Here is a 23,016-nt window from a genome sequence, read left to right on the forward strand (position 1 = left end):
TAGTCCCCACTGGTTTTTCCGCTCCCAGTCCATAGTACTAGTTCATGTTTCTTGTTTTGTGTTTTGACCCTGTTTTCTGTGACCGCGACTTTGATTCCTGCTTTGCCTCGTTTATGCCTGTTTGCCGATAGCCTGACCCTTTGCCTGTCTTGACTACGTTTTTTGGATTACGATTTGGATTTGTCTGCCTGTCCTTAAATAAATATGTCTTTACCTGCACCTGCTTCCGTACTCTACTCCCTTACGTCTTGCGACATGACAGAATACTCCGTGAGGTGTACAGGGACGCGAGCGGTATATATCCCGAATATAATCAGAGCTAAGCGCTGGCAGCTGAAAACAATAAAGCCACACCCCCGAACAACAACCAATGACAAAACTGGGATTAGACAGAACAGAAACAAAACAAACGCACGTGTCCACAGTAAACAATGTCACGGTTGTCAACATCCGAAGAGCATGCGCTCGCTGAGCACTCGTGCGCGTAGCTCTCTCCGAGCGCGCTGCCAGAAGGGGAGATCGTGACATTCGTGCGTTTCACTCTGGTTGCTATGCTATTTAGTCGTGTCATCAAACACGTCATTGTTCGGTCAAATTTATTCTGTCTTTTCACTTATTCGGCCAAACACCGAAAGTGCTTTTTTTTCTATTTCCGGCCGAATAATTTCGGTTGCTGAACATTCGGTGCTTCCCTATGATTGGGTATAAAAGAGTATCTTAGAGAGGCAGAGTATCTCAGAAGTAAAGATGGGATGGAATCTGGATGGAAGCATATGTTGCGCTAAAACCTGTATATACCAATCAGCATTGATGGTGCCTTTCCAGATGTGAAAGCTGTCCATTCCATTGGCACTAATGCACCCCAATACCATCAGAAATGCAGGCTTTTGAACTGAGCGCTGATAAAAAGCCGGATAGTCCCTCCCCTCTTTAGTCCTCTTTAGTTTAGAGGATGTCCATAGTTTCCAGAAAGAATTTCAGTTTTCTATTCGTCTGACCACAGAACAGTTTTCCACTTTTGCCTCAGACCATTTTAAATGAGCTTTGGCCCAGAGAAGACGGTGGTATTTCTGGATCATGTTTTTAATGCAGTGCCGCCTGAGGATCTCCAAATTTTATGAATCCTTTGATGATGATATTTATTGTTGATAATGAGCTATTCATAGTCTTCCCAATTTTACAATGGAGAACATTATTCTGAAATTGTTCCACAAATTGTAGACGCAGTTTTTCGCAGATTGGTGAACCTCTGCCCATCTTTACTTCTGAAAGACTCTGCCTCTCTGAGATACTCTTTTTAGATCACGTTACTGACTTGTTGCCAATTAACCTCCAGCTGGTTCTTTTTTAGTAACACTTACTTTTCCAGCCTTTTGTTACCCCGACCCAACTTTTTTGACCAGTTGCGGCCACCAAACTCAAAATTACCTTATTTTTTCTTAAAATGGTACGTTTACTCAGTTTAAAGCTTTTATGTTTTCTATGTTCTATTGTGAATAACATATGGGTTTATGAGATTTGCAAATCATTGTATTCTGTTTTTATTTATATTTATTTATATTTTACACAGCGCCCCAACTTTTTTGGAATTGGGGTTGTAGTTAAACAAGACTTTTTTTAAAAAGGATATATATAAAAAGCTTTTATTTTAATATTTTTTTGTTTGTTTGTTTGTCACAGACCATCCTACAACATCCATTGTTAGATGGTCTGTGAAACTTAAAATTGCTATCTTCTTGTTTAACTATTTAAATTTTATGTCAATTTATATGCTAAACATATCAAATAAATGTGTGTCCTAAAAGAAATAAAATCTCTTTTATAAATTCTAATTGCATTTATGTATTCTAAGACCTAGTAAAGCAAGTCTGTCATCAGCGTGTAAGGAATTTTTAGCTTTTTCTCTGCAAAGGAGAGCTAACTAACTAATTGCTGTATTTCCAGGGTGTCCCCTATGTGGATGGGAATGGAATGAGCAGTCTGTACAAGCTTCAGGTCTGTGTTTTAATTCTTTTGTTTGAAAAAAGTGACGAGCATGTTCATGGGCAAAGCATATTTTTAGGTTATTTTCCTTGATTTTGCAAAGATAATTCAGGACCGTTTACAAAGCGATATAAGGCATTTTCTTTATTGTTTTTCTATATTTAGTCTGATCAGCCGTGACAATAAAACCAATGAAAGGTGCAGTGTATATCTTGCTCTGTATAGGGCTGCGTAGCTGCAGACTAGACAAAGTCCTCATTCTAACCCATGTCCACACCAAAAGCGCCTACAGTAGGCATGTGAGCATCAGAACTGGACCATGGAGCAATGGAAGAAGGTGGCCTGATCTGATGAATTACATTTTTTTAATATCATTTGGACAGCCAGGTGCGTGTGCATTGCTCACCTGTGGAACAGGTGGCAACAGGAAGTTACTTTGACAAGTACCACCTACCTAAACATTGTTGCAGACCAAGTACAAGGTAACAGTATTCCCTTATAGCAGTGGCCTCTTTCAGCAGGATAATGCGCCCTGCCACAATGCAAAAATTGTTCAGGAATGATTTGAGGAACAGGTCAAAGAGTTCAAGGTGTGCTGGACAAACAAGTCCAATCCATGCAGGCCCCACCTCGCCACTTACAGGACTCAAAGGATCTGCTGCTAACATTTTGGTGCCAAATACCACAGCACAATTGCAGAGGTCTTGTGGAGTCCATGCCTCAATGGGTCAGAGCTGTTTTGGCAGCACAAAGGGGGCCTACACAATATTAAGCAGGTGGTTTTAATGTTATTGATTGTACATGTGAATTTTGCTCTAAATGTCAACGTTACTAAATAGTACATAATTCAAGATGATGTAATGGCAAATACATGTTTGTTTTCTTATCCTAACACACAGCTTTCTTTGGATGGTAAGCCCCAACCCCCTTTTACTCTTTCTTCTGGGATCTCTAGTTTCCTTCTACTACCCAAAACATGCCAGTAGGTAGATTGACTACTCTAAACTGCCCCTAGTAAATGAGTGTGCAAAGTTTGTGAGTACGGTACGTCCCATCAAGAGTGCATTCCCATTTCACACCCACTGGCTCTGGATCCATTGTGACCATGACATAAAGCAGTTACTGAAGAATGAATCATCATCCAAAGAAAGTCACACACCTCAAAGGAGAAACATGCAAACTAGCATATTTATATAACATTTTATTCTGTTTGTACAGAGTGGAGGACCCCCAGGACCACCAGGACCTCCGGTATGCATTCCTTAAAGACTAAATTCAGTTTAAAACATTAATGTTTTAATAAAAACATTAATAATACTGTACATAATAAATTTCAGTCACAGGAAGAAAAAAAGTACATCCTCCTCCAATTCAATGTTTTTATATAGCAGTTAAATAACAATTGGGTGGTCCTCAGCAACAAACAAATAACCTCAGGTGACAACAAAAGAACACAACAGATTTCAATATGTAGTCATTTTTTCCCAAAAAGTAAACCAATATTCAGTAGCTAGGTGGGGGTAAAAATTACACACTTCCTACTTCCACAAACATTAAGAGAGTAATTAGCAGCCAGAGTAGTAGTCTATTAGAGTAGACTCATGAACATTAACATTAGCCAATGTGAGAGAGGCCTTTAGTTGCTTAGAAGTTATCCTGGGTTCCTTTGTGACCTCCTGGACTATTACACGTCTTGCACTTGGCATGATCTTTATTGGTTGACTACTCCTGGGGAGGGTAACACTGGCTTGAATTTTATCCATTTGTACACAATTTATCTGACTGTGGATTGGTGGAGTCCAAACTCTTTAGGTTTTGTAACCTTTTCCAGCCTGATGAGCATCAACAGCGCTCTTTCTGAGGTCCTCAGAAATCTCCTTTTTTTTCATGCCATTTTACATTTCCACAAACGTGTTGTGAAGATCAGACTTTAATAGATCCCTGTTCTTTAAATAAACAGGGTGCTCACTCGCACCTGATTGATCCATCGATCAGGGGTCCAGAACCTATGGCTTGCAAGCCATATATGGCTCTTTCAATGAGCCATATATGGCTCTTTCAATGAGCCATATATGGCTCTTTCGATGGCAGGGAAAAAATAGCTAAAAAGAATCATGAAAGCTAGTGTCATATTTGCTACATATTACATATTTGAAAGCTACATATTACATATTTGAAAATATTGCAAAATTCATAATTGATGCCCATCATGTATTCACCACTATAGATGGTAATGTGGAATGGAGTGGTAATTTATGAATTAGACCAGGAAAACGGTTGAAAACTACATAGCCACCATCTGTTTCCAGTATTTTAATAAGGATGAAATGGCTAAAAGAAAAAAAAAAGAATTTATTGTTGTTTCCAGTCTGAATGGATAGAGAAATTTTCATTTGCGGTAGTTGGTAAGTAGTGTTCAATTTAATCTTACTTACTGGATAGGGTCCAGGTTCCCCGTGACCCTGAAGAAGGATAAGCAGTATAGAAGATGGATGGATGGATATCATAGTTGACTTATATGAAGTCCAGGTGCCACCTATAGGACTATTAGGTGGAGTGTAGGCTGTTAGGTCAATAACAAACGTAGACACAAAATGTGAAATGGCCTTTATTACATTACCACTTTTAATAATTATGAATTAATATTAAAGATAATAACTATAATAATGATAATAATAAGAAGAAGAATATTTTTTTTTAAATTAAATATACGCTAACTTCTCTGTCTCTTTAAAGAAAAAAAATCATAACTTTGTGGCTCTTATGGCTCTGATAGCCGAAAAGTTTCCCAACCTCTGCCATTAATTGAAAACACCTGATTTTAATTTCACCTTCAAATTAACTGTTAATCCTTCACATACTTTTGCCACTTTTGTAATATTGGTTCATTTTCCTCAATAAATAAATTACAAAATATAATATTTTTGTGTCATTTGTTTAATTGGGTTCTCTTTGTCTACTTTTAGAACTTGTGTGAAAATTTTATGATGTTTAGGCCATTTTTTTTTTACATATATGTAGAACATTCTAAAGGGTTCACAAACTTTCAAGCAACACTTTATTAATATTGGTTGAGATAAAAAAAAAAAATTCTATCCATTCGTGTAATTCTTTTTAAGATCTAACAATTCTATTTCTCTTTGTTTTCAGGGGCCCAAAGGGGATGAAGGCAGAGTAGTAAGTTGGTTATGTATTTCTGCGATGCCAGTGTTTTGTCGAGTGAAAAATATTCTGTTCTTTGAGTTTTGGTTAGCTCCCATAAATGCATTCTCATACCAATGTTCTCCACAAAAGAGTGATCCAGAGCAGCTCGAGAAATGATGCCCTCCATCATATTTTTACATAAACAAGATGACAGTCCTGTACTCAAGAGCATGGTTATTCTAGATAAGCTGTTGTGTTACAATAGGAAATTGCACTTACAGTGGTAGACTATCATATTCTTACTCTTCAGAGAGTGATCCTTAAGCTAATCTGACATCCCTGGTACACAATTGCCTTAGTCTATCCTGAAGTGTGCATTTGTGATATTTACCTTTACAGGGAGCTGTCAGTTCAGAATGAATGCATGAAGGGCAAGGCTATTACAATCAGCAATTTTGCTCTGCTGAAGAAGTTGAATTTTGAGTAGTTTTTTTAATAGGAGAAGTACATGTAGCAGTGATATACATAAAGAGCTTTATCAAAGGGCTAATGAAATAGGTTTGTGGAGTTAAGTAAATGTCAAAAATTGTTCCTGGAGAGTGTTCCTTTGTTCTTTGAAATTATCTATGGCATCCAAATGGAACATGGTATGTTTTACATGAGACACTGGATAATGGCTTAGAGTTTGGCCAGGCTACTGAAATGTTTTCCTTCTCATGTTTTTCCATTTGACAAAGAAATACCTGTGCATGTAGATGTCTGGCCAGTCCATTGTGAGACTTTATTTTAAATTTAGTATTTTTTATCCAGGGTGACCCAGGGCCAATGGGATTGCCAGGCTTTGAAGGACTGCCTGGAGCTAAAGTAAGTTTAACTGTTGTACTGTGTTCAAGTCAGTGGTCCGTCCGTGGTGGGTGTGTGATCACAAAAGTGTAAAAAAAAAATTATAATTTTGTTGTATTACATATTTTAAGCAATCCCATTTCTACTCCTTTTTTTTTTGGAACAGTACAGAGACAAAAGAAAGAACATAAGTGACTATGAAAACTGGTAGACTGGACTGCTATATCATTATTTACAAATTCTACTGGGTTAAGAAGGTAAATGAACAGTGCTAGGAAAACCAGCCAGGAAAACTTTACTTGCTTTGCAAAGTACACAGATTCAGTCACATTATGTAAGGCAAAATGAAGAGTGTTGGGAAGAGAGAAAGGAGTGAGGGAGAACACCACACATGCAAAGAAATTGAGTCAGTTATCATTCATTTTATGTGTTCAGATACATACTTTGGAGAAATTCAGTAATCATTATACCAATCAGATGGGGATAAAAACATTAGGTTACTTATGTAACCCTGTTCTGTGAACCTTGAATAAGCACCAGGGGCAGTGTTTCAGCACCTGAATGCCTTTAGCACAAAGTCACCAACTAATCTTATGAAAAGGCTGTCATTAACAGCTGCCATTCTGCAGTTGAATTCTGCAGTGTTTGCAAGTAATGGGGAACCCTGGTGGTTATCCGGAGTTAATAGAACAGGGTTACATATGTAACCTAAAATTCTATTTTACCCCTCTTAGTTCACAAGGAACTAATTCATCCAAAGACTGATTGTAAGGGCATTCAGATATGATAGCTACATTCACCCCACTGGGAGGGGTGATTTTTATCTTATAAAATTGGAAAAGGTGCATGATGATGCCCAGGTAGCAGCAGCACAAATCCTGGAGTGGTACTTCCACAACCCAATGGACCACACCTGCTTACACAGGGGAGTACCTGGTGTCCTTGTACCATAACAGATAAATAGCTGGTCTGGCAATTGACTTGCTATTGAACAGTTCATGTAATATCATAAGGTGTGCACTGGGCATGCGGTTCCCCATCATGGGATGCTGTGAGTTCAACCAATTGATTCACAAATGTTCTTGATATGACCTTAGGCAGGAACCCTGGATTTGGCCACAGGGTTACTCCACACAATGCACTGGATCTGTCTAATGAAGTGCTCACACTTCACTGTACAGTTTCCACTGGAGAGCATACAAGGTCCATGGACTAGGGGATCTTACTAGCATTTCATGCACTGCCTGATTGCAATCTATGGCCTGTGCCTCTCTCTGAGAGGCCATACCCATAGGTGCAGATGTTCCAGCTGAGGGTGCCAGATTTTTGTCCAATTGAGACAGTACATCTTGTTGAGGGAGAAGCAAGTCACTCCTGGACATTACTGGAGACAACACTATCTATGTTTCCATGTTTCGAAGCAAGCCAAAATGTCACTTCCTGATAAACTGGTGCCAAATATCAAAAAGACAAACGGAATTTGCTCCAGTAGGAGAAGCCACTGTGGGTTTTTTTACGTATATAATAAGTGACTTGCGTCTTAGAGCCCGCAGAAAAAATGCAATAAACGTGGTCATGTAATCTTGTATTGAGGTGGGAGCCTGCTCTTTGGGAATGAAGTTGTGCAAGACAGTTCTGGGAGGTAATTATACCGAACCACTTTGACAACAAACTTTGGCTAAGGTATTTTAGAATGACCAAAACAACATTTCAGATGTTGTGCAACGAGATCAGTCCGCTGGTTAGTCCAGTTATGCTGTCCCATCGTGCCCCAGTTCTGACAGAAAAACACATTGCTGTTGTGCTGTATAAGTTGGCCACATGCGCTGAATATCCAATCACATGATTTGTTGAGGCAAAGTCACATGAATTTTTTGATATGCATCCAGACATTTATTCGGTAAATGTGTTTCCATCATAATTTATGCGCACATCATCTTTTTATTTTATCCGACTCCATTGAGTGCATAAGTTTTGTTTTTTTTTGTTTGTTTTTTTTTTATGTGTATTTTTAGAATTTATGCGCATCTTGGCGTTTCCATCCAGCGTTTTTTTATGTGATATTCCAAAATGCGCATACAAATAGGTGGATGGAAACATGGCTAATGACAATGAGACAATGAGACTCAGTTGATAAAACCCAATCAGACAAAAAAGTCTTCCGGTCACAGCCACGGATATAGCATCTTTGCTCTTTTGAGATGTGGAGTGGGTGAAGAAATTGGCTCCTGGCTGGACGGTCTGTCAACAGCTAGAAGTTCTTGCTGTGTGTGGCTTCTATTTCAGCATCACAAATTTAAGCTGAGCCACAGTGGACAGTAGGCCATCCATCTGCATATCATACGTTTCATTTTTTATTTTAGAGTTGAATTGGGAATAGTGGGAAAATGACAATTTTGTGGTTCTCCTCTAAGAGCACTCCCATTTTTGGCAACCCTCCCAAAAATGTAGTGCACAGCTGAATTAAAAAATGACTATAAAGTAGGAAAAAATAGGATGAGATAAGATAAGGTGATAAGCTGGCTCCAATCCACCAATAGTGATCCCATAACAAAGTAGGACTATGAGTGATTCAAGCCATGGCGGGCAACCTAGAAGTTACCAGTACACAATACAGCTTTGCTGAGCAAGGTTAACTATGCTCAGCATTGATACGGGAAGCTGGAGGTAATGACACTATATACTTCATAATAAGCATTATGACATGGTATTTTGAGGGTATCCCACTCTGCCATGATAGTGGCCTTCTCAAAATCCATAGTGCCCATACCTCCCCCAGCTATAATTGACAGTTAAGTGCCTTATAGATTAATCCACAGTAACCCACAGCCAACAGAAGGACTTAAGTTAGTATGAAACTATTGCCAGCTTTTGAGTACAGCTTCACCTGTAGCTCCAACCATAGTCATAAATTGTTATGCAGATTTCGAAAAGCCAAATATGTAGAAAGGAAAGAAGAAGAACGAAATGGCGTTTATTAAAAAAGGCATTTTACAGAGTCAGGTCACCACATGTTGTTGTAACGCATTGTACACATGCACAAGAAGTTATCCTTGTGTTGAAGTGGTGCCCCTTAATGGCTAGAGGGGGTATAATAGAAAATAGTTATGATGGAGGAAAATAGCAAATAAAAAATTGTGAGCATTGTGGACTCCAGCTTTACCTGACTTACCCAACGCCCCTGAATTTAAACTTGTGAGATTCATTTGTGCAGATATATTGCATTTATTTATTATTTAAATTATACTATTCCATGTTGAAGGAATAAGACTGTAATGACAACCAACACGACTGAATTGAATTGAAGTTTGTCTAAAACAATTTCAGACATTGTTTTCTCGAGTTTGGGCATATTTAGTTCTTGGTGTTAGATCAGATGTCTGCTATTATATTACATCGTACATATTATAATACATACATATTATATTACATTGCTATGTTTTAGCAGCTCTGGATTGGTGGCGCAGGACTTATCTTTGCTTTGATATTACATGACTGTGACAGAGGGCTCTGTCACGATTGCGGCAGCACTACATTTACATGTACATATAATCCACTATCCACCCATTTTACGGTTTTCCCTACCATTGGGTGCACACTAGGGCAGGTTAACGTGCCAGTTGCATACATAACGCACACATATCCACTCCATTACTGCATCCTTCCCCCATATCCCACAATAAAAACACGCAGATACCAAATACCAGTAAATGTTTATTGTACATGGCTGCATGTCATGTTGTGTTTCAGTTGTCTGTGTATGTTGCGTCTTAGTCCAGGTTATTGGAAGCAAATGGCAAACCCTGAAAGTGATCCAAAAAGCCAGATATCACTGAATTCCCTGCGCGATTATATATATAATGTATATATTTATAGTATCTCTCAACAGTGAGTACACCCCTCACATTTTTGTAAATATTTGATTATAGCTTTTAATGTGACAGCACTGAAGACATGACACTTTGCTACAATGTAAAGTAGTGAGTGTACAGCTTGTGTAACAGTGCAAATTTGCTGTCCCCTCAAAATAACTCATCATTCAGCCATTAATGTCTAAACCGCTGGCAACAAAAGTGAGTACACCCCTAAGTGAAAATGTCCAAATTGGGCCCAAAGTGTCAATATTTTGTGTGGCCACCATTATTTTCCAGCACTGCCTTAACCCTCTTGGGCATGGAGTTCACCAGAGCTTCACAGGTTGCCACTGCAGTCCTCTTCCACTCCTCCATGACGACATCACGGAGCTGGTGGATGTTAGAGACCTTGTGCTCCTCCACCTTCCATTTGAGGCTGACCCACAGATGCTCAATAGTGTTTAGGTCTGGAGACATCCTTGGGCAGTCCATCACCTTCCCCTTCAGCTTCTTTAGCAAGGCAGTGGTTGTCTTGGAGGTGTGCTTGGGGTCGTTATCATGCTGGAATACTGCCCTGTGGCCCAGTCTCCAAAGGGAGAGGATCATGCTCTGCTTCAGTATGTCACAGTACGTGTTGGCATTCATGGTTCCCTCAATGAACTGTAGCTCCCCAGTGCCGGCAGCACTCATGCAGCCCCAGACCATGACACTCCCACCACCATGCTTGACTGTAGGCAAGACACACTTGTCTTTGTACTCCTCACCTGGTTGCCGCCACACACGCTTGACACCATCTGAACCAAATAAGTTTATCTTGCTCTCATCAGACCACAGGACATGGTTCCAGTAATCCGTGTCCTTAGCCTGCTTGTCTTCAGCAAACTGTTTGCGGGCTTTCTTGTATATCATCTTTAGAAGAGGCTTCCTTCTGGGACGACAACCATGCAGACCAATTTGATGCAGTGTGCGGCGTATGGTCTGAACACCGACAGGCTGACCCCCCACCCCTTCAACTTCACCAGCAATGCTGGCAGCACTCATACATCTGTTTCCCAAAGACAATCTCTGGATATGACGCTGAGCACGTGCACTCAACTTCTTTGGTCAACCATGGCGAGGCCTGTTCTGAGTGGAACCTGTCCTGTTAAAACGCTGTGTGGTCTTGGCCACCATACTGCAGCTCAGTGTCAGGGTCTTGGCAATCTTCTTATAGCCTAGGCCATCTTTATGTAGAGCAACAATTCTTTTTTTCAGATCCTCAGTGTGTGTGTGTGTGTGTGTGTGTGTGTGTATATATATATGAGATGCACCAGTACTACATTTCTCAACTGATACCGATAGTTCTGCCTTTTATGCCTTCTTATAAATTAATAATAATTAATTTAAAAGAATTCTGAAAGAAATGCAACAAGTTGTTTCACAGTAACTGGTCTCATAAACAGAAAACACATCACTCTAATTAACATTAACACATTAACTAAATTCTGAAGATTAACGTAAGATTTCGTAACTTATTGAATGTTATTAATTCATATTAACATTGACTGAATTATGTAAAATCTCCTGATAGGCTCACATTCACTTTAGGGGTATCTGGGGGCATTAGATGTGACGCCGAAACTCCCGCTTCACTACTGCTCAATTCCGGTGTAAAATTTTAGCAGTGCAGAGATTAGAGTTTACAAACTGCAGTTTTGTCGTCATTCCACACAAGAGACATCATCTTTACACACAGCACGAAATCGATGTGTTTTCCCGCCCTCTTTTTTATTGATAGGATATAATCTGCCCTGATTACCGGACGTTTTAAAACTATTGGCCAAAGGCCGATAGCGGGAAGGACTGCCTTTACAAATACATTGGTGCGTCTCTTTTATATTTATATATATATATATATATATATATATATATATTAGTGATTGAATATATGTTATGATATTGAAGATTGTTATTATATATATTGTTGTTTATGAAAAGTTATTGCTGTAATACTTACCTCTGGAAGAACATGGAGGAGTCCATGTGGGTGGAGCTTCCAGGTTAAAAGCCAGGCCTGTTAATTTGTGTATGGTGGGTTGGAGTTTGGATTTGCAGTGCTAGTATATGGTGTAGTTACCTTTCTGTGGAAGGAGGTACCAGCCAAGTGCTGTAGTGTATATATTTTTGTATAGTTTTCCTCCATTTTCTCCATTTCCCCTATTGTGTCTATTTGTTTTTGGGCATTCATGTGGATGTACATATTTTTGTGCACATTTGGTGGACTGTAAATAGGAGCACTGTCAATAACACACGTTTTCACAAAAGTGCTATTGCGGCCTTGCCATCAATTTTCTTGTGTGGGACCATTTTTCCATCACACCTTGTCACAATGACTAAGAAGTTTAAGCACATATTGTATATGTGGCAAGCATGTACAAGCAGTGGAGCTACATAACATTAAAAAGCTATGTAAAATCATGTAACATCTGTGGATTTATATTTTATTGTTAGTTGTTGTTGTTGTTGTTGTAGGGAGACACTGGTATTCCTGGTCCACCTGGAGTCCCAGGTCCTATGGTATGTATTTATTCTTCTTTTAAATTATACAATTTAAAGAGCCCCACAAAAAATATGTATGTAAAAATATATAAATATATATATTTTTTTTCATTCATGGTCCTAAGCTATTCTTGGGGGCATGGCTACAATCAGAGAAGGGGAGAAGGGCCTGAAAGCATGATTTTAGTAAAGGCATTACCACATGTATAAATGGCTCATTGTTTGTTCAGTCTTTCTGCATTGACCTTTGAACCCTTTTCATAATTAGTCCATCTTTTCAGAGTCACTGCTAGAACATAATAAAAGTGTTACTATGATTAAAATACTTACAGCCCACAGCAGTAACTAGGGGTTATGTTATCAAATCTTGTCACACTTGCTGTGCTGCACAATCCTTCAGGGTGCAGTCAAAGACCTTGCCCAGTATCTTAGTGGCTTGTCAGTGATTGACAGGATTTGGATGCCTCCTATGAAGATACAGAACTTGCCAGTTACTTTCTCCTTCCTCACAGCTTCACTGGTTTGAAGCTCATCCAGGCTCAGGTGATGAGTCGCTCAAAGGTCTTGGAGGATCCATCTGCTTCCAGGCACTGATGTTTTTGACACCATCAGGTTATCCATGAATGCTCTGATTGAATAAACTTCAGTTTCTATTTTTATGTCTAACTAGCCAAAATATCCAGTGGATACAGCCTGATTACACAGCACATAGCGTTGGCATAAAACCAGTACAACAGCCGATTAGTCTACGTCATGAATTACACACTCCCCTTATGGGAATCAAGTCCAAACAACAACAGTAGCAAGCTACAGAAAGATGGTGTGTAGAGAAGTGAAGAAGAAGTGGGTCATCTGTTCTTGATGGCATTGTGGCAGAGAAAGGTCACACCACTTCCAGTTCAGACGTCTAAAGCATGATGACGTGCAGTTAAGCCCAGAATGCAAATGACTTTGTGCACTAACACAAAACTTTGTAGGCTCTTCAGGACCATGACCTGAGACTATGCAACAACTTTTATGACAGTGCCACCTACTAATCAAAAGTTATTATAACATGTTAAAAATGTTTATATCCAACTGGCATTTTTACTACTACTCCTCCAAATTTTGTCCAATCTTCATCAAGTTTGGCTCACATCATCTTGAGGCATTTTTTTTCCCCAAAATATTTTTATTGAGAAAGAAAGCACAAAAATTCAAGAGGGCAGTGTCTGTAACTCCATAAAATATGAAATAAAGGGTTGCCATTTATAAAAACAAACAAACAAAAAAAAACTTGTCAGTACAACTCCTCATCGTATACTTTATTTTCTCGACTTTCAAAAAAAACATCACGTCCTTTAGCCACTGGGAGATGGATGGATATTTAGCAGACTTCCAATGCAACAATAGGGAACGTCTTACTATTAGGCATGTGAAAGCGATAGTATCATTTTGTACAGAGCTTAATGGAACTGAGGCATCAGGAATCCCAAATATAGAAATCAGTGGGCAAGGTTTTAAATCTACTCTGGGAATAGTGGACATGATAGTAAAGAAACCAGTCCAAAAACCATAGAGATCAGGCCAAAAGAAAAACATATGACCAAGATGACAGGGAGAGCCATGGCATTCATCACACTTGTCCTCTACATCTGGATATATTACAGAAAGTCTCAACTTAGACAAATGGACCCTATGTAAAACTTTGAATTGGATGAGCCCAAGACGAGCACAAGAAGTGGTAGACTGTATCCTACCTATAGCACGTTCCCAACACTCTTCACTTATTTGTACTCCTAACTCCATTTCCCACGCATTCTTAATTTTGGTACTCGACTGACTACCTAAGGCCAGAATAAAATCATATATCTTAGAAATCATTCCTCTCTGATGTGGATTGTTTGAAAACAAGCTTTCCCAAGCCTGTTCAGGAGGCGCAGAGGGGAAATTAGGAAAACATCTAGAAACAAAATTTCAAATTTGATAATAATGAAACAGATGCATCACAGGGAGGTCATAAGTAGATGACAGATTGGCAAAGCTATCAAAGACACCATCGGCATACAGATTTTTTCATTGTTTAATGCCCTTGTCATACCACACTGAAAATGTAGAGTCCAAACATAATGGAGGAAATAAGTAGGTGTTGCTTAAAGGACCCAAAGAGGATGCACCTACAAACTTAATGCGCCGTCTAAATTGATACCAAATCTTAAGTGTGTTAAGGACAACTTGATTATCAGTATATAGAGAGAGTTTTGTAGATAGAGAGGAATAAAGTAAAGCAGGTATAGAGGATTCCCTACAAGATGATAGATCTTGAGACATTTCTGAACAAAAGTTGTCAAAGGAATTTTGATATTTAAAACCGTTCTCCTGTAACATGCTGGCAAATGCAAAAAACAGGATGTGAGGGTGTATCTCAGCAATACATCTCTTTATCATCATGAAACTTGATAACTATCTTCAGGTGCATGCCCTAAGTTTTTTGTAACTGTGTCACCTTGTGGTCAAGAACTGTAACAACTTTAATTTTTTCCCTTGTATCATTTGAAGAATTTGTGCTAACAGTTTATTAACAGTTCATTTTTCCTGTAATTATTTGGAGCATGCTGAAGTGAACGCACATGAACATCTGAAATTCAAGTGTACTTCCTAGCTAGTGAGACTAACCTGGAATGTTGATATTCCAAATGGTTTGCCTGTAACATGCCAACAAATCTGATGGTCAAAGCCTCCAAACAATATGCGAGTCTGTATCTCAGCAATGACCTTGGTAGGCATCCTCAAGACCACGCCCTATGACTATGCAACAGATTTCATGACCAAACCACTTACTACAAAAGTTACAATAACATGCCAAAAATGCTTCAGCCTAACTGCCATTTTTGCTACTCCTCCTCCAAATTGTCCAGTTTTCAACAAATTTGCCTCATATCATATTGAGACCTGTCTAAATTGGCACAGAGTGGAGAAAAGGCCCAGACTGATGAGAAAAAACATAAATACCTACTCAGAGCAGGATCAGTCATGACCACTGGTCAAAGTAGCAACAGACAATTCCACAGGTCATGGTAGTAGCGGCAGCTGCAGAAGCAAATCTACCCTGCTGCCCAGTTGTTCATCTAGACCGTTCCTCCTACAGTCAGAGAATTCCAAAACTGTCTGTGGTCAAAACATGCACATCATGAGTGAAACTACAAATTACTCTTGAATCAAAGTGTGGAGAAAGAAAGTGTGGGTCTGCTCATAATCCAAAACATACAAGTTCATCTGTAAAACATGTTGGAGCTAGTGTCATGGCTTTGGCTTGCATGACTGCTTCTGGAACAGGCTCAGTAGTCTTTATCGATGATTTAATTCATGATGGTAGCAGCAGAATGAATTCAGAAGTTTACAAGAACATTTTGTCTGCCAATGTACAGAGAAATGCATCCAAATTAATCAGGCGGAATTTTATCATGCAGTAAGACAATGATCTAACTCAACAAAGGACTTTATCATAGGAAAAAATGGAGGTTTTAGTTTGGCCGTCAATCACCAGACTTTAACAAAGTTGAACATACATTTCACCTCCTGACTAAAGGGAGAAACCCCCCAAAACAAACAACAACTGAAAAAGGCTATGGTGAAAGCATGGAAAAGCATCACAAAAGAAGAAACCAACAATTTGGTGGTCAATGAGTTGCAGGTTTGATGCAAGCAAGGGATATGCAACCAATTTACTGTGTTATTCAGTTTAATTTACTTAAAAACTTATCTGTTCCTATACTTTTGCTCACCTAAAAATTGGGTGGTCCGATAAAGAAGAATCAATGTTTTATGTTGTTGAACACAGCTAGATGTACACCAGGAAATAAAAGCTGAAATCCTTTTGATCTTAAACCCAAATGTCTTTGGTGTTTAGCACAAAAAAATCGAACTGGCCTTGCCATTTCAATAGTTTTGTGTGTGTATGTGTGTGTGTGTGTGTGTGTGTGTGTGTGTGTGTGTGTGTGTGTATATATATATATATATATATATATATATATATATATATATATATATATATATATATATATATAATTTGTATGGAAGGCTAGAGTGATGCAGCCACATTCTTAAAAAAAAAAGTTTTTAAAACTTTAAAACAATTATTGTCTTTGTTGATGAGGCAGTATTTTACAATTAACACTGGTCATAAACTAGCCAAAACTAGGCCAATGAAATATAGTCTAAACATTCATATTATTTTTATATCATATTATGTATCATATTATATGGCCTAAAATTTAAATACTCATTTTGTATGACATTTAGATGTAATGAAATGTCTATCTCCAGGGTAATATTTCACTCAAAATACCATCTGATTTTAGTCTGGCAACTACTGAAATATGTACATGCTTATCTACAAATAACATGTTAAGTAATGTAAGTAAAGAAGAGGCACACCAAAAGGCATGGCTTCGGGGTATCGCATTGCATAGTCTATTCTATATTTGTCCGTCTCTGTTTTGCTCTGTTTAGCACACAAACAACTTGAACAGCAAGCTGTTTTTTCCTTGTCAGGCTGGATGAATCTCTAACTAGTTGGTTTTCAAAGTAGTTTCGCTCTCTCTCTTTTTTCCTCTCTGGCTGGCAGGGGAAACCTGGTGCTCGTGGTGAGCCAGGAATCCCAGGAGAACCAGTAAGATTAATTGTTCGCTTCTTAACAGCTGTAAATCAGATTGTTTAAGCATTTATAAAACAGGAATAAGGTTAGACTTCTTCTTTTATTGTTCCTTTCAGGGAGTGCGAGGGCCTGTGGGAGAGACAGGTTTCCCTGGATCTGAAGGACCTCCAGGTGTACCTGTAAGAAATCACACCCTATCGTGTCCCATACTGATGTATCCTGTTATACTACATTGTGCAACAGTGTTTTTCCTTACCTAGGGATTTGATGCACCTTTTTCTATCATGGAGTTCTTGACTTGAATCAGGTGTGTTAGAGTAGAAAAACACTGCTTCTGGGATTGGGAAATACTGCTTATTAAAGGAGATGTGTCACTATCCTGTATTGAGAGCTACAGTTACATTACAACATGGCAAAGCATACTGATTTACATTAAAGAGTTAATAATATGGCAAAAAAAAAATTGCAGCAGTGTTTTTTTCAAGTCAGAGGATTTCATTAAAGCAGTACATAACACAGGATCATGACCGTAAGTAGTTGTACCAATGATTTAATTGCACCCACTCACTTTTTTCTTTCTGCAGGGAAGACCTGGAAAAGATGGAAATCCTGGATATGAGGTGAGAAATTTATTTCTCTCACAATATGCATTTTTAATATAAAAACCTTTGAGACAAAAAGGGAGGTAGGAGGAGTATAATTCATGCATCTTCAGTGAAAGTTTTATGAAAACTTTTATTTATCATTTCAGCCATATATATCTGGTACACTACACAGTGAAACGGAACAATGTTCCTCTAGGATGATGGTGCTACATAAAACAATACACTAACCACATGAGATGACAGAACTAAAAACGTCTACACATTTTTACATAAAGTGCACGTACAAACGTGTGCTAACAACACAGGACAGTACAATACTACTAAAACAGGACAATAGGCACAGTAAGTGACAGTGTAGTGCCGACCAGTGCACAGTTTTAGTGTGGAGGTGTCTGATATAGCAGGTAGTGCAAAAGATAGGTGCCAAGGAGTAACAATATAATTTTAAAATGGTATAAATATAAACATAGCAGATTAGCTTATACCAAACATGGACATAGCAGTTATTGCAGTAGCAGCCAGGTAAAGTTTACGATAGTGGCAAGAAATTGAATATGATATTATTATAAATACATTAGCAGCAAAAATGCAATAGAGTCAATGCAGGAATGTGCAAATATTGCAATGGGAGTGGGATGGTGTTCAATTCAGAGTGTGCGTGTGTGCGCATGTGTCAGTCCAGTCTCTGATTATTGAGGAGTCTGATGGCTTGGGGGAAGACACTGTTACACAGTCTGGTCATGAGGGCCAGAGCCGAATGCTTCGGTAACTTTTTCCAGACGGCAGGAGAGTGGAGTGTGTGTCTGAGGGGTGTGTGGAGTCATCCACAATGCTGGAGGCTTTGCGGATGCAGCGTGTGGTGTAACTATCTATGATGGAGGGAAGAGAGACCCCAGTGATCTTCTCAGCTGTCCTCACTATCCGCTGCAGGGTCTTACGATCCGAGACAATTTCCAAACCAGACAGTGTTGCAGCTGCTCAGGATGTTCTCAATAGTTCCTCTGTAGAATCTTGTGAGGATGGGAGGTGGGAGATGGGCTTTTTTCAGCCTTTGCAGAAAGTAGAGACGCTGCTGGGCTTTCTTGATTATGGAGCTGGTGTTGAGAGACCAGGTGAGGTTCTCCGTTAGGTGAACACCAAGGAATTTGGTGCTCTTGACGATCTCCACAGAGGAGCCATGGAGTAATGGACTAAACACACAGCTCTGAGGGGCCCCCATGCTCAGTGTGGTAGTGCTAGAGATGCGGGGGCAGGGCTCCTATCTATTTAAAGCATTAGCCCCTGGCGTAATTATGGAGGAAAACATAATATAAAACCGGAGGCAGCGCGGATGGTAGAAGTGTCGGAATGGTAGCTAGTTAATAGGCTCGAGCTTTTCACAAATTAAAGGCGAAGGCTCTTCCCTTCAATGCGGACTCTCATTGCATAGTTTTGCACGTGGCAGCCCGCAGAGTTTTAAGCGGTTTAATTAGCTCAAAAGGCAAGTAAAACTGTCGTGGTTAAAATTAGACACATACCTCATTTGAAGGGATGCAGAAGTCCTCTGGACTTAGTACTGCATCATTTTGTAGACACAAACTGCTTTCATGAGCAAGTCCGAAGTCCACCTTTCTCCAATTCTCATAGCTCTCCCGAGAAAACACACTCAAAGTGAAGAGAAGGTGTAATGTGGTGTAATGGGCTCACGTTTTTTAGTGCCAGTCAGCAATCTGGATGCTGCATTTTGTACCAATTGCAAACGATCAGTAGTTGTTCTAGACAAGCCCAGATAGAGCGAATCATAGAGGATTTATAACATCTAGTCCAACCTAGATGTTATAAACGCAGTCTCGCACATTAGAAGCAAGGGGACCAAGCTGACTGACAATGTCAGAGGACAGAGCTGATGGACCAAAGACGATTATTTCGGTTTTGTCATTGTTTAGCTGTAAAAAGTTCATGGCCATCCAATGCTTAATGTTATGCAGGCAGTCAAACAAACTAGACACAGAGCAGTTCTTATTTTAAAATAAGATTAAGATAAAGATAAAGCGGAGTGACATCAGCATAGAAATAAGTGCTGTCTCTCAATAATATGACCTAGAGGAAGCATTTCTAGAGAAAAGAATGGAACTCTGGGGAACCCATATGACATTTGAGCACAGGATGAGAAACACTACATTAACAGAAAAAGATCTCTCCTTGAGATAAGAAGCAAACCACTCCAGCACAGGCCCCTGAAACCCAGCTACATGACCAAGTCTTTGCTAAAGGATATCATGATCTACTGTGTCAAATGCTGCACTCTAATCAAGCAAGATTCAAATACAACAAGAGCCTGAGTCAAGAGTAAGTAAGATATTATTGGTAACCTTCAACAAAGCACATTTAGTACTGTGAAGTTCCCTGAAACCGGACTGAAATGTATCAAAAATACTAGAAGCACTCAGATACGAAGAAATCTGATAATAGACAACTTTTTACAAGACTTTTGAAATGAAAGATAGTTTGGAAATGGGTCTGTAGATATTTATGACCTGCTGATCAAGATTATGCTTTTTAAAGCGGTTGTACTATAGCATGTTTAAAAGTGGCAGGCACCACCCCATTGACTACAGAGTGTAGGGAAACTAGCCAGCAGTGGGTGGAGCACAGACACACGGGAGGCCGTTTTGGGTGTTGCCGTGGAGGATCTTTATTCAAGACCGTTTGGTGGGTGTGAGTGGGTGCGCGCGTGTGTGGGTGCTTGCGTGAGGGCGTGAAATCGTGTGGTGAGAGTCTCAATTGTCTGCGGGGTTGCCGGAATCGCACCAGGGTTTAACCCAAGTGACGGAGGTCCCGTACGGCTGTCAGGCAATCCCTCGCTTGCAGCCAGGGGGCGGCGTCTTCGCTCGTGTCCGAGTCATCTAGGAAAAGAAAACACACACAATGCCGATTAGTAAGCACACTCTTGCTGATAAACATCGAATAACATGCATAGAGCCACGCGTACATGTATTGTGAGAATCCTCTCCCTTTGTGAGCGGAATAGTGCCCTTTTATACTCTCCCCTCGCCTGGTGGATGGTGCTGTGCCACGCGCCATTCACCGGCCGTGTGTGTGTGTCTCGGGGGCTCCGCCCTGCCACCACATGTTCTCCGGCTGTCCAAAATATTGGTGGTGCTGAAGCGGCGCTGTCTCTTCAGCACCACCGCGGCAGTCGCGGGAGGAGTGATTTTAGTTTCTTGTGTGCTGGCCGTTGGTCCGTTGCGACGGTACCCCCCCCCCCCCCCCAGCTCCGAGCCTACTGCCGCCGTGTGTCGCCGCAGTGAGACCATCCCGTCGCGAGAGACTATCTGCATTCCCATGGTGGGTCCCCGTCCTGTGCTGGACCTGGAAAGAGAAGTCCTGTAATGCAAGGAACCATCGGGTTACCCTGGCATTAGTGTTCTTGGCCTTGGCCATCCACTGTAGTGGGGCGTGGTCTGTCACCTGGATGAAGTGATGACCGGCCAGATAGTATCATAGCTCTTCAATGGCCCACTTTATCTCAAGGGCCTCTCTTTCCATGGCCGCATATTTCCTTTCAGCGTGGGACAACTTCCGACTGATGTAAAGGACCGGGTCGTCTTCTCCATCGAAGGTCTGTGAAAGAACTGCGCCCAGCCCGGTTTCGGATGCATCTGTGTGCATGGTGAATGGAAGGCCGAAGTCTGGGTTATGTAGCACTGGGGCGCTGGTGAGGGCTTCTTTCAGGGCTTGGAAGGCTCTTTCTGCTTCTGCTGACCATTTCACCCAGTCCGGCTGGCCCTTTTTCATGAGATCGGAGAGGGGGGAGGCTACAGAGGAAAAGTTAGGCACAAATCGACGGTAGTACCCCGCCAACCCCAAAAAGGCACTACCTGTTTTTTTTGATGTAGGCCAGGGATAGTCTTTTACTGCCTTAATTTTCTTCACCTGGGGCTTTAGTAGGCCCCGGCCGATACGGTACCCGAGGTACTGTGCCTCAATCAGCCCCAAGTGACACTTTTTGGGACCTCCCCCAAGGTGGTACAGGTGGTCCGACCAAGTGGAAGAGTGGATAACCACATCGTCCAGTTAGGCAGCTGTGAAGGGACGATGTGGACGCAGGACAATGTCCATCAGTCACTGGAATGTTGCGGGTGCGTGGCTGTTCGCCATGCTGAAAGCCGTCTTCGGTCTTGCCTCTGGGGCCAGGGCCATTGCCAGTATCCATTGGTCAGGTTCAAGGTGGATATGAATCGGGCCCTCCCCAGTCGCTCCAGTAGGTCGTCCACTCGGGGGAGGGGATAGCTGTCGAATTCTGTGACCTGGTTCAGCTTCCGGAAGTCATTGCATAGCTGCATACTTCCGTCGAGTTTTAACACGACTACGATGGGGCTGGACCAGGGGCTGTTGGATTCCTCGATGATATTGTCCCGCAGCATTTGGCCGATCTCCTCCTCGATAGGTTGGCGGCGGGCCTCCAGGACACAATAGGGCCACTGTCGCACCATCACTCCCGGCCAGGTCTTGATCTTGTGGTGGACCAGTTGCGTCATCCCTGGGGATGTAGAAAACACATTCATGAATTGACCCACCAACTCTGACAAGTCCTGTCTTTGCCCAGGATTGAGGTCGTCACCCAGCTGGACCAAGGTACCTTCATCATGACCTGTGTCTTGGTTGCGAACGCAGACACTACTGGCATTGGCTCTACCCACTTTTTTAACAGGTTTACGTGGTATGTTTGTATCTCCGCTCGCTTACCGGGCTCTTGCAAGCGATAGTTTACGGCCCCCTTCCACCCGAGGACTGTGTATGGCCCTTGCCATTGGGCTAGGGACTTTCAGGAACTGTTCGGCACCAGTAGGAGCACTTGATCGCCAAGTTGGAACTCTCGGGGTTGTGTTGGGCGGTCGTACACTCTTTTCTGCTCCTCCTTGGCGGCTCTATTCGCCGTCCGAAGAGGAGTTCAAAGGGGGTAAAGCTTGGGGGCACTCCCGGACGGTGAAGAGGACGTAGGGTAGGAGGAGGTCCCAATTTCTCCCTTCCTCGTTTACCACCTTCTGTAGAATCTGCTTCAAGGTCTGGTTGAACCTCTTGACAAGCCCATCGGCCTGGGGGTGGTAGATGGACGCCTTTAGGTGCTTAACCTGCAACAGCCGACACAGATCAGACATTAGTTTGGAGACGAAAGGTGTACCTTGGTCGGTCAATATGTCCTTCGGTATCCCCACATGGCTGAATAGGAGCATCAGCTCTTTCACAATGTTATGGGAGGTGGCTTTGCGGAGTGGTACTGCCTCTGGGTATCGGGTGGCATAATCCAGGATGACGAGTATGTACTTGTGACCTCGGGCAGATTTGGGGAATGTCCCCACGAGGTCCATACCAATCCTCTCGAAGGGGACACCTATGATGGGCAGAGGGATAAGGGGAGCCGGTGGGGGCC

The 23,016-nt window shown here is 41.1% G+C and overlaps 2 protein-coding genes across 7 annotated transcripts in view; one reads left to right on the forward strand and one right to left on the reverse strand.

The window, feature by feature from the left end:
- LOC128604273 (collagen alpha-1(XIX) chain-like) overlaps positions 1–23,016 on the forward strand; it is a 250,103-nt gene that overhangs the window by 198,782 nt on the left and 28,305 nt on the right. For 5 of the 6 annotated variants that reach the window (XR_008385160.1, XM_053619275.1, XM_053619278.1 and 2 more), the window contains 8 exons: positions 1,945–1,995; positions 3,202–3,234; positions 5,134–5,160; positions 5,938–5,991; positions 12,336–12,380; positions 16,969–17,013; positions 17,115–17,177; positions 17,583–17,618. Coding sequence is in view for 5 of the 6 variants with exons in the window: in XM_053619275.1 (XP_053475250.1) it covers positions 1,945–1,995; positions 3,202–3,234; positions 5,134–5,160; positions 5,938–5,991; positions 12,336–12,380; positions 16,969–17,013; positions 17,115–17,177; positions 17,583–17,618 (354 nt within the window). In the remaining variant the exon portion in view is untranslated. The remainder of the gene's footprint in view (positions 1–1,944; positions 1,996–3,201; positions 3,235–5,133; positions 5,161–5,937; positions 5,992–12,335; positions 12,381–16,968; positions 17,014–17,114; positions 17,178–17,582; positions 17,619–23,016) is intronic. The other variant, XM_053619277.1, reaches the window with a different exon arrangement.
- LOC128604275 (collagen alpha-1(IX) chain-like) overlaps positions 1–23,016 on the reverse strand; it is an 87,525-nt gene that overhangs the window by 18,102 nt on the left and 46,407 nt on the right. The gene's annotated exons all lie outside the window — the stretch shown is intronic.

The sequence above is a fragment of the Ictalurus furcatus genome, chromosome 29 (genome assembly GCF_023375685.1).
Source record: "Ictalurus furcatus strain D&B chromosome 29, Billie_1.0, whole genome shotgun sequence".
NCBI lineage: Eukaryota > Metazoa > Chordata > Actinopteri > Siluriformes > Ictaluridae > Ictalurus > Ictalurus furcatus.